The 12,500-nt window shown below is 48.6% G+C and overlaps 1 protein-coding gene across 1 annotated transcript in view; it reads left to right on the top strand.

The window, feature by feature from the left end:
• Positions 1–1,377: 1,377 nt before the first annotated feature.
• Positions 1,378–12,500, top strand: part of LOC308172377 (la-related protein 4B-like) — a gene marked incomplete at its 3' end in the record, with an annotated part of 16,244 nt that continues 5,121 nt past the window's right edge. The window contains exons 1-9 of the mRNA XM_080547289.1: positions 1,378–1,393; positions 2,486–2,615; positions 9,652–9,790; positions 10,001–10,129; positions 10,438–10,486; positions 10,645–10,781; positions 11,208–11,311; positions 11,754–11,864; positions 12,393–12,446. Coding sequence (XP_080403415.1) covers positions 2,541–2,615; positions 9,652–9,790; positions 10,001–10,129; positions 10,438–10,486; positions 10,645–10,781; positions 11,208–11,311; positions 11,754–11,864; positions 12,393–12,446 — 798 coding nt within the window. The 5' untranslated portion in view covers positions 1,378–1,393; positions 2,486–2,540. The remainder of the gene's footprint in view (positions 1,394–2,485; positions 2,616–9,651; positions 9,791–10,000; positions 10,130–10,437; positions 10,487–10,644; positions 10,782–11,207; positions 11,312–11,753; positions 11,865–12,392; positions 12,447–12,500) is intronic.

A 12,500-nucleotide genomic window follows, 5' to 3' on the forward strand; every position in this document is an offset into this window, starting at 1 on the left:
TAGGCTACTTCTGAGAACTCTGATATAAGCCTATAAGGGGACAAACGACTACCTCTGAGTGTATGTATTCTATAAAATAAAAAACTCTGAATGTAAAACTTGAATAATTAATCAATTAAACCAAGCATTGGCAAGGCAAGGCAAGTTTATTTGTATAGCACATTTCATACAACAGGGGCAATTCAAGGTGCTTTACATAAAAAATAGATAAAACATTTAGTTTATTTTTAATTAAGACAATAGTTAATGGGAAAAATACATTGATAGAAGTGTGTTTGTGTTTAATCATAACTGGTGCAAAACATGAAGGTTTTTAGCTTAGATTTAAATATTTTAAGGGTTTGGGCCTGTTTGATCTCTTCAGGGAGTTTGTTCCAGGAGCATCCAACATTCCAATGCTATGAAAGTGCCCACATTTTTGTAAGTGCTTACCGTAGTGGAGAGCTATTAGTCAAGACAATGCTCACTAGAAAACCGTTATTATTGTTGCTGAATATCTGGATATCTTGTTTTGTTTTTAAAAATTCTGATGTGAAAATGTTGTCTTTGTTAATTGTGTTGTTCACTCCATGTCCTCAGTGAAATAAACTACTTTATTCAAATGTTTCTATTAAATTGATTTTACCCCACTTCATCATTAAGCACTTTGAGCTGCAACGTTTGCAGGAAAAGTGCTACAAATAAAAGTTATTAATATTAATAGTTATTATTATTATCAATCAAATCATCAATCACATCCAACATTCCATTTGATCCGTGGGGTCGAGCGCATCTTCAGGTTTATGGTCATTATTATTATTATTTTTAAACATTTTAGTTTTTGTCATAACTCAAACATAAACACATATATTTATTCTTCACTTTTATTTTGTTATATTTTGATACAAATATGAATGAATTTGCCATCTTAGTACTCTCGTTGACCCGGTTAAAAGTATAATTTCCACATGTTTGCATTTTTTCAGCTGCAGTTGCAGCTCGTGAGGCGCGGTGCCCATGGTTACTGAAACGCTTTGTTTACGTGTGGCAGCCAAACGGCCTGTCCCGGTGTGGAAGTGAACAAGGCCTTTAACATCACAGCAGAGTAACTAGCCCAGGTGAGTCAGTGATATATACGGTATTTGATCGATTAGGTCAATAATATAATACTTCTCTTCAAATCTAACGTCAGCAAAAAAATAATCGCTAGCTTTCCCATTTCAGCTAGCTATGTTAGCTAGCGTAGCTCCATGGCCCCCGGTGTGTTCTAGCGAGCTAGCTAAGCTAACGTAACTGTCACAGAACTGCGAGTACTACTCGTGGTAGCGTCGTTACAGCTACACGTGAGTTTCTCTGGGACATCAGTCAGCGATTCAAAGCTGGGAGGTGAAACTGTAGCTTGAGGTGGATTCAGGTGAGGTTAGGCTAGCTATTCTCAGCTATTCTCAGCTATTCTCAGCTAGTCAACAGCATCAACCACCTGTGGGATCTGGCTGTGTTCTTTTTTTTGCAACGATGACATATCGTGACGTTAGAATTACAAGGTTCTAGGATCTCAATTTTTGTCAAAATTTAGTTTTTTTTACATCATCTGATCCATTAGGTGTTTATTAATGCCTGTGTGGTGTTATTTTTTTTAAATGTTGACATTTTTGAGTTAGTAATTCATAAAATACAAAGGTTCCATCTCACAGAACATAATGGAATGTAAAAACTTTGACGCTCAATATCTCTGAACTGCCCTAAACGGAGATAGAACCTTATCATTCTAAACGGAGATAGAACCTTCTCATTCTAAACGGAGATAGAACCTTATCATTCTAAGCTCACGATATGGTCAGTTATTTCTCTAATCCACACTATTAGAAGAAGAGTAGCTCCTAGCCCCAATCTGAGGATGTATATGTGTACTCTTAAGAAATACCAGTAAATTCGACTCTTTAGTCTCGGATCAGTCAGTGTTCAAATGATAGTTCATGGTAAGCCATGATCCATAATAGGCATATATAATATATATCATACACCCTAACTAATACATTTGACAGAAACATTGTCAGGATTCTAGCCAGACTAGTGGGCAACTGCCACTCTCTGTCGATAGTTCTGTCCAAAGTGTACTGTGTCAGTTTCTCTTCCATCGGTACAATAAAGTCAGGAAGTGATAGAAAGAGACCTCTCTCTCTATTGCACAAAGGCTTCTCTCTCTCTCTCTCTCTCTCTCTCTCTCTCTCTCTCTCTCTCTCTCTCTCTCTCTCTCTCTCTCTCTCTCTCTCTCTCTCTCTCACACTCTCTCTGTTGCACAGACAAGGATGGAGAAGGTTTGTGTCTACTTTAGCTACTTTACCTGCAACGTTTGCAGGAAAAGTGCTATACAAATAAATGTTGTATACTTTCCTTTGAGTGTGGTGGATGTGTACCAGGGCTGCGTGACTGACTTGCATTATGATGTCAGCACGTTGTGCGTGATTGGCTTAGTTTTCTATGATTTCTATCCCCCCCCCTCCAGCTTGAACGGTGAGCAGCACACCTCCCAGACGCAGGAGCCCAAACGGTGACGTCACATGACATCAGACCAGGAGCCGACAGGTCCAGCTGAGCCACAGACCCAGACCCAGATGTGGGGCACCACAAACCTGGTACGCTGTTTACTGACAGTGGCCGCGTTCGTAAATGAACTCTGAGAGCGCCGGAGCATCCATGTCACTGCCTCTTGTCCAATCAAATAAAGGGACCAAGTAATTTGATTGGACAAGAGGCAGTCACGTGGACGCTCCGGCGCTCTCAGAGCTTTAATTTACGAACACGGCCACTGTGTCCAGTTCTAAACCTGTAACTAGGGCCCAATGTTTTTCTGGTCATATATTCAGGAAAAGCTCCTGATCCTAGTCATTACATTTCAATAGGCGTTACACTGGAGGGTGTAACAAGGAGGGGTATGATATGCGCATGTGTTCAAACATTGATATGTTCAAACTTGAGATGCTATTTATATTATCATCATCACACACCCACACACACACACACACACACACACACACGCACACACACTTTGAACTATTTTGTCTCTGTTGCTGCTCTGAGCTTGCGTAGTGGGTATTTAGCCATAGACTCATTGCCTAGGCATGCTTCTGATAGTGGCCCCCCTGTCAGGAGAGATAGAAGAGGGAGGGAGACAAATGCAAGAGAACAAGTGGGAGGGGGGGGGCAGGGGGGGGAGACCCGGGAGAGGAAGAGATTGAGAGGGGAAGTGAAGGAAAGTGAGAGAAAAGAAATGTAGAGAAGGGGGGGGAAGACAATGAGAGAGAAGAACGTTAGGCAATGAAAGAAGAAGGTAGCAGGGGGTCGGTGGGTAGCTACATCTGTGTTCTAGAATTGGTGGATGCCTGCCTGGCCATGTGCCAGAGTGCTGATCTTACACACAATGGCACACACTACATTCTCCACACACACACACACACACATACACACACACACACACACACACACACACACACACACACACACACACACACACACACACACACACACTCACATTCACACACACTCACTTTCACACACACTCCAAGTGGTCGGGAGCCCTCTTTTGAGTGGCAGGGCCATGTGAGCTCCTTCACATGCGCTATTCTGGGGCCGGGGGAGGGGGAAAAACGAGGGATGGGGGGAGAAAACAGGGGGAGTAGGGGGTCTTTTTCTCTTTCTGTTTGTGGCGAGCGAGCGAGTGAGAGGAACAGGCTGTGTAGTTTTTGCGGCGCGGTGCTTAGTGGCTGTATAGCGGGGGTTTTAGGCTTTTTTTAGTCCCTTTTTTTACCGGGGGGGGGGTTGGAAGAAGAAGATGGGGTGTTGCTTTAGTAAAGAGCTGAGCCCGGGCCTGCTGAGTGAGCGGAGCAGCCTGTTACGGGCCTCTCTCCCAGAAGGGCTGGCGGTCAGGGACCAGGACAGGCAGCGTGTCTCCGCCGTGGCCAGACATGTGTGCGTAATCGCCGAGCGCACGCATCTACCACCGGACGGACAGAAGGCCGAGGTCCGATGGCTCCAGAAGTTTCCAGAAGAGGAGAAGGAGGAGAATAACTCAACAACAACAGCACACTTGGCACCGGTCGTCGTCTCGGACAACAACGTGGTGGTAAGGGGCAGCGGTAGTAGCGTACGGAACGAGGGGACGAGGGTTCTCAAACCGGAGTTCACACAGCACGAGGAGGAGCGGGCTATTATTATCATCGCCTCGTCGACAGGCCCGGCCGGGACAGACACACATGCACATGCCGATGCACCGCACACACACACACACCCAGACGAGGACAGGGAGGCTGCCGGCGGTGTGACAGGCGGCACATGCTCCTCGGCCAAGGCCAGAGCCGTGGCCAGCTGTGGTGGGAGTAGGAATAGTGCTGCTGCTCCGTATATGGAGAGGCCCAATGAGAGTCCCGTGAAGCAGAGGATAGTAGAGAACGCCGCGCTCAGGGCTAACTGGTTCAGCCAGCTTCCCGAGGGGAACCAGAATCAGGAGGAGGCGGCGGCGGCGGGTGCGTGGGGGAGGACATCCCCTCCCGCCAGGACACCTTTAATGAGCTGCCTGGATGACATCAGAGCCGGACGAGCGTTGGGTACCACTGCCCAGCCCCAGCGGGAGGGAGGAGCGCAGCGGGATTTCCCTGTGGTAGGGAGAAAGGAGGAGGAAGAGGAAGAGGAGGAGGAGGAGGAAGACGGAGTCGTCAGGGCAACGCTGGGGCGGGGTTTCAGGGCGAGGTCGCAGAGTTTTTACAGCATCTGTTCCATTGACGTAGACGACCTTGACACTGACCAATCGCAGGCAGCGGAACCACCGACAGCTGCACCTACTAAAACCACTGACCAATCACACACAACGGAATCTACAGCCTCAACCGACCGACCACAAACTGTTGAACCTACTACAGCCTCAATCAAATTATGCATAGTGGAACCTACAACCGGTATTCAGCTACGTCCGGCGGAATTTTCAGCTTTTGACCAATCACACACACGCACGGAACCTACTCCACCTATTCAGCCACTCCCAGTAGAACCGACGACCTCTGACCTCTCGCACGAAGCTGAACCTACAGCCCCTGACCAATCGCACACCGCAGAGTCCACAGCCTTCGTTCAATCGCACATATCGGAACATACAATCTCCATCCAACCACTCGCAGCGGTGGAAAGTACCACCTTTGACCAATCACACGCAGCGAAACCCACAACTCTTTCTATCCTATCACACCTGGCAGAGCCTCGCTCCGTCTCGCAACAGGTGTCCCCCTCCGGTGTTCCCATCTCAGACCCCCTACCTGACCTCCTCCCCCCGGCCAACAGCTGGAGGAGCTACGAGGACCCTCAGGCGTACTTACAGGACGGCCCTGTCAGCTCTGGAGACGCCGGGTCCGCCCGGCGGTTACCGGGGGATACCGGGAAGGATACGGACAAACCCACCCCAGATATATTAGAGGTGATGACGACATCACACCGGGACGAGACCGCGTGTGTAGAGCACACGACGACTGTGTGTCGTGTGGAGGAAGGAAGCGTGTCTGCGGTCGAGAAGAGCGAGGGGGTCGTGAAGAAGGGGCAGCGGAGTGTGTGTGTGAAGGAGAAGAAGAAGAAGAAGAATGATGTGTGTGTGGAGGAAAGTGTATCCATGCCCGTAGGGAAGGCCGTGGATAGCAGCCAAAGGGGAGAGTCAGACTCAGAGAGGGATCAGAGCATCCATGCTGAACCTGCTCACCCTACCCTCACGGACCGCTGCACCACTGAACCTATCCCGACAAAGGAGCGGCGCACCCCCGGCCTCAACCCCCCTCGCACCGAAGACCACGTTTCCAGCCCTGACCCCCCCCCTTCCACAAACCCTTACCCTCCCAGCCCCCGCGCTAGCCCCAGCTCCCTGCTAATTGAGGTGGAAGGGGTGGGAGGATTGGAAGGGTTGGAAGGGGTGGGAGGGGTGGAAGGGGTGGAAGGGTATCTTGGGCCCTGTCAAGCCACCCCCCCGTTCAGTCTGAGCAGAGAGCTGCTGAGAGGAGAGACAGAAGAAGAAGAGGAGGCTATCCTCAGTAGCACACTGGAGACTACGATAACAGAGGTATCGTCAATCTCCACATCTCCACAACTCTCACATGTGTCTTCTTCACTGCCTGCGGAGTTCACTCACTTATCATTTAAACCTGATCTGAGACCAGTTGACACACAACATGTAGTCGGGAGAAAATCCGATCAATACGATGCTGGATCTGAATATAACGATTTCAAACTGTATCCAAAGAGTGTAGAGTATCCGAAGAGTGTAGAGTATTCAAAGAGTGTAGAAACTGTTGGAACACGCACTGAGAGGAGTGTAGAAACTGTCGGAACACTGTATCAAACTGTGACCCATCCATTTGACGGGAGACCTGATTGCATAGACTCGGGCCTGACGGCTGATCAGTGGGTCATACAACCGGACGACCGTGAGCTGAAACCAAGTGAAGGTGAGCTTACTGAAGATGACCGAAGCCCTGTTGACGATGACAATCCAGGGCTCACTTACTGGTCGATCCCAGCTGAGCTCAGAAGGGGAAGGGCTGTCATTCCTAAAGAAGAGAAGGACGCCTGCGTGGAGTCAGGAGAGAGTGGCTGTCTTGCTGAGGAGTCCGAGGTCTCCACAGAGAGCGGACATGTTCTTAAGGACACAGAGGTCTCCAAAGAGACTAGCCATCTTTGTAAGGACACTAGGGCCTCCACAGACAATGGCTATCTTGCTCAGGAGTCCAGCACGAGTCCAGCACATACACAGCAGCCATATCAGACTGGGAGTGAAGCCTCAATCACCTCCTGTTCCTCCTCCTTCTCATCCTCCCCTTCTCCCTCCTCCTTCTCATCCTCCCCTTCTCCCTCCTCTGCAGACACAGACGAAGAAAGAAACGCCCAGTCAGAGAAGAAGTCTAAGAATAGAACACACACTGAGGAGAGTGAACAGACACACACTGAGAAGAGTGAACAGACACACACTGAGAAGAGTGAACAGACACACACTGAGGACAGTGTAGAAACTGTTGGAACACACACTGAGGAGAGTGAACAGACACACACTGACAAGTGTGTCAAAACTTTAGGAACACACACTGAGGAGAGTGTAGAAACTGTTGGAACACACACTGACAAGAGTGAACAGACACACACTGACAAGAGTGTCAAAACTTTAGGAACACACACTGAGGAGAGTGTCGAAACTGTTGGAACACACACTGAGGAGAGTGTCGAAACTGTTGGAACACACACTGAGAAGAGTGTAGAAACTGTTGGAACACACACTGAGAAGAGTGTCGAAACTGTTGGAACACACACTGAGAAGCGTGTAGAAACTTTTACACACACTGAGAAGAGTGTAGAAACTGTTGGAACACACACTGACAAGAGTGAACAGACACACACTGACAAGAGTTTCAAAACTTTAGGAACACACACTGAGGAGAGTGTCGAAACTGTTGGAACACACACTGAGAAGAGTGTCGAAACTGTTGGAACACACACTGAGAAGAGTGTCGAAACTGTTGGAACACACACTGAGAAGAGTGTAGAAACTGTTGGAACACACACTGAGGAGAGTGTCGAAACTTTAGGAACACACACTGAGGAGAGTGTCGAAACTGTTGGAACACACACTGAGAAGAGTGTCGAAACTGTTGGAACACACACTGAGGAGAGTGTCGAAACTGTTGGAACACACACTGAGGAGAGTGTCGAAACTGTTGGAACACACACTGAGAAGAGTGTCGAAACTGTTGGAACACACACTGAGAAGAGTGTAGAAACTGTTGGAACACACACTGAGGAGAGTGTAGAAACTGTTGGAACACACACTGAGAAGAGTGTCGAAACTTTAGGAACACACACTGAGGAGAGTGTAGAAACTTTAGGAACACACACTGAGAAGAGTGTCGAAACTTTAGGAACACACACTGAGAAGAGTGTCGATACTTTAGGAACACACACTGAGAAGAGTGTAGTAACTGTTGGAACACACACTGAGAAGAGTGTCGAAACTGTTGGAACACACACTGAGAAGAGTGTCGAAACTGTTGGAACACACACTGAGAAGAGTGTAGAAACTGTTGGAACACACACTGAGAAGAGTGTAGAAACTGTTGGAACACATACTGACAAGAGTGAACAGACACACACTGACAAGAGTGTCAAAACTTTAGGAACACACACTGAGGAGAGTGTCGAAACTGTTGGAACACACACTGAGGAGAGTGTCGAAACTGTTGGAACACACACTGAGAAGAGTGTCGAAACTTTAGGAACACACACTGAGAAGAGTGTCGAAACTGTTGGAACACACACTGAGAAGAGTGTCGAAACTTTAGGAACACACACTGAGAAGAGTGTGGGAACTGTTGGAACACCCACGAAGAGTGATGATGACACTGACAGTCGTGTAGAAACTTCATCTGGGAGCAGCAGTGTAGGAACACACACTGAGAAAAGTGAAGAGACACACTCTGACAGTAGGGTAGAAACAACTAGGCCTGTTGGGGATCGTGTAGGAACACACACTGACAGTAATGTAGAGAATGTCGACACACACACTTGTAGTTCAGTATCACCACTCCCTGTGCAGAGTTTAAAGACCCACACAGGCAGTAGTAGTGTTGGGACGCTCCCTGACAGCTGTGAGTTCAGGGACGGAACACACATCGACAGCAGTAGTGTGTTTTGTGACCCTCCTTTGACATTCGGCACCGACCCTTGCGAGGAACCGCCTTTCGACGGCCACAGAGACGTCAGCTCCGCTGCGGTTTACCACGGCAACGTGGAGGTCGTCAGTTACTACGGGGACGATGCGATGGCGTCCTATCCTGCGGCGGCAGATCCCTATGATCCAGAGGAGGAGGTGTTGGAGGTGGAGCCTGGTCAGATCGACATTTACGCCTCCACGCCCTCCTACCTGATCCACTTCCTGGGTCAGAGGCCGTTGGCGGAAGCTATGGTGGGACAGGGCAGAGGTGGGGGTGGGGGTGACGAGGTGGGGGAGGTGAAGGGGGAGGGTGGGATGATGGAGATGGTGTCTGACCTGCTGGGCGAGGAGGTGATGAACCCAGCTCTCTCCGGCCTCTACGCTAACCCCTGGACTGGGCTGGGGCTGGGCGAGGGCTGTGGAGGCTGGGCCCAGGGACTTCCTGAGGCTCTGCCCAGCCAGGGCGAGGGGGAGGCAGGGCAGCTCTTCCCCGCGTGCGCTCCGGAGCTCCAGACCACCTCCATGGGTCTGCTGGGAGCGTACCCCTATAGCACTCTGCTGCCTCAGGGACCATGTATGTGGAACTGGCACCCAGAATACACACAGCCTGTGAGTATTGTGTGTGAGAGAGAGAGAGAGAGAGAAAGAGAGAGAGAGAAAGAGGGAGGGAGGGAGTGTCTTAGTTCCGACCCTGATGTATGAGATGGACGGCTGTTTTCTGTTTCTAATTCTCAACTAGTTTCTGTGTTCTGGTTGAAGGAGCGATAGTTAGTAAGCGGTCAAATTTTGCCATCTCAACATGTTTAGCACGTTTCTACTGAAAGTTGTGACTCTACCACTCATATGACAACACATACAGCGCTTTTAGTACATTTCAAAACTGTCTAACATGGCTTGGTGTTTGTGTGCTTATTTGTTTCTTTCTTTCGTTGATCTCACAGCAGGATTCCACCAACATTTCTGAGCTCAACCCAAATGCTCAGGTATGGGCCCATCTTAACCTGGAAGCCCCTCCCTCTGCCTACCAACAGGCCTTCCAATCATGGCGGGGAGTCCCCGGCGATCTGGCCAATCCAGAGGGTACGTTTGGAAGCCACGTTCTGACATTATTGCCTCCACCTATCCAGTTACCTTTTAGATCCAAAGTGGTTTAACACCAAAGGGGGTAGTGGTTAGTGGCTTAAACAACCTCATGAACTTGTTTGAACTTGAACTAGAGTTTGTTGTGGCATTGCCTTTTGACTGTGTCTTGTGTAGTAAATCCCCGCTCTGTGATTGGTTGGTTCTCAGGTCATGAACTCAGGTACGAGCCAGAGGGAGTGGACGTAGCCCAGACAGACCCCAGTGCTGGAGAGCTCCCAGCAGTCGGCATGGGAACCCCCTTAGCCAATGGCCAGGCTCAGGACTCTTCTGTCTCAGGTAACTAATACAATAGGAGCAATTCAAAGTGCTTTACATACATTATTTAAAAATACAGCAAGAGGAGCACAGTAAGATTATTTTTTTTACAAGGAATAAAAGCAAATATAAGAAGACAATAGTTAATGGATAAATGATATTGATATAAGTGTTTGTGTTTAATCATAACTGCTGCAAAACATGAAGGTTAGGTTTAGCTTAGATTTAAATATTTTGAGGGTTTGGGCCTGTTTGATTTCTTCAGGGAGTTTGTTCCAGGAGCATGCAGCAGCGTGACTGAAAGCTGCTGCACCGTGTTTTGTTTTCAGGTGAGCTCAGAGAGCAGCTGAAATCCTCACTGGAGTCCTGTCTGTCCAGGTACAACATACACCAAATCTAGAACCTTCTCTCCCCTCGCTTTCATTTTTTCCGACATCCCCCAACGATCTCTGTACTTCTCTCTCTTTTCTCCCTCTCTGATTGGTTCATGGGCAGTGAGGTTAGTTTCTGATTGGCTGTTTTGTTTTTGTCCACAGGGAGTACTTGGCCAGTGACCTCTACCTCATCTCCCAGATGGACAGCGACCAGTACGTTCCCATAGCAACCGTTGCAAACCTCGACCACATCAAGAAGCTTAGCACCGACCTGGACCTCATCTCTGACATCCTCAAGTGTGAGTGTGTGTGTGTGTGTGTGCGCGTGTGTGCGCGCGTGTGTGCGTGTGTGCGTGTGTGCGTGCGTGTGCGTGTGTGTGTGTGTGTGTGTGTGTGTGTGTGTGTGTGTGTGTGTGTGTGTGTGAGTGTGTGTGTGTGTGTGTGTATGTGTGTGTGCGTGTGTGTGTGCGTGTGCGTGCGTGCGTCTGACATCCTCAAGTGTGAGTGTGAGAGAGTGTGTGCGTGTGCGTGTGAGTGTGCGCATGCTCGTGCACGTGTGTGTGTGTGTGGGTGTGTGTTGGTGGTGTGTGTTCAGAAGTTGTATGAGACACGTGTTTGTGTTTGTTACTATGGGCAGCAGGGTACTGTAAAGGGTAAAGGGTTCGGTACAGTGTGTTGTTGGAGGCGGGCTCTGACTGTTGTTCTCTCACGTGATTGGCTCACAGCCCTTCCGCTGGTGCAGATGGCCGACTGCGGGCAGAAGGTGCGGCCCAATCAGAGTCGCTGTGTCGTCATCCTCCGAGAGGTCCCCCAGGACACGCCCCCAGAGGTGAAACACCCACTTCCTTTATACAGTTTACCTCAGTACTCAAACCTTCCACCAAAAAAAGGGGAACCTTTCACCATACCCAAAAACACTCTTGTATGATGTAATGTTTGCTTGAGTGTAAAGTATGATGTTTTTATGTCCTGTAGTTCTGTTTTAAATTGTTTATAACATCTGAAGCCGTATTTCCCCTGTGGATTTACCTGCCCAGGGACTGATGAGGCAATTCAGCTACCCAGCTAACGCAGGGAGAGTCAATGACTGTCCATTGTCCCTTTTAAATAAACAAATAAATTGAAAAAAATGAAAAATTGCTAGATGTGTTTCGTAACCTTCTTCCTATGGCTGATATACCGACCAGTTTGAATGGTTTTGAAGTAACATCCTCATCGTTCCTCTCTTTATTTTGCAGTGTTTCTGATGTTGTGTGTTCTGTTTTCCCAAGGAGGTGCAAGCTCTGTTTAAGGGAGAGAACATACCTGGCTTCCTGAGCTGTGAGTTCGCCCAGAACGACAACTGGTTCATCACCTTCCACTCAGAGGCTGATGCCCAACAGGTGAGAGAGAGAGAGAGAGAGAGAGAGAGAGAGAGAGAGAGAGAGAGAGAGAGAGAGAGAGAGAGAGAGAGAGAGAGAGAGAGAGAGAGAGAGAGAGAGAGAGAGAGAGAGAGAGAGAGAGAGAGAGAGAGAGAGAGAGAGAGAGAGAGAGAGAGAGAGAGAGAGAGAGAGAGAGAGAGAGAGAGAGAGAGAGAGAGAGAGAGAGAGAGAGAGAGAGAGAGAGAGAGAGAGAGAGAGAGAGAGAGAGAGAGAGAGAGAGAGAGAGAGAGAGAGAGAGAGAGAGAGAGAGAGAGAGAGAGAGAGAGAGAGAGAGAGAGAGAGAGAGAGAGAGAGAGAGAGAGAGAGAGAGAGAGAGAGAGAGAGAGAGAGAGAGAGAGAGAGAGAGAGAGAGAGAGAGAGAGAGAGAGAGAGAGAGAGAGAGAGAGAGAGAGAGAGAGAGAATGAATGAATTTGACTTTTACAGTGAGATGGTTTTTAGAGTAATATCCCATCATGCACTGTGTGTCTGTCTGTCTGTCTGTTTTTCAGGCGTACTACCACCTGAGAGAGGAGGTGAGGACGTTCCGGGGGCAGCCTATCAAAGTAAGAGCGTCATCTATGAATACCTTCTGATCTATAGTCACATGCTCACAGTCA

The sequence above is a fragment of the Nansenia antarctica genome (assembly GCF_963989245.1).
Source record: "Nansenia antarctica genome assembly, chromosome: 17".
Classification (NCBI taxonomy): Eukaryota; Metazoa; Chordata; class Actinopteri; order Argentiniformes; family Microstomatidae; genus Nansenia; species Nansenia antarctica.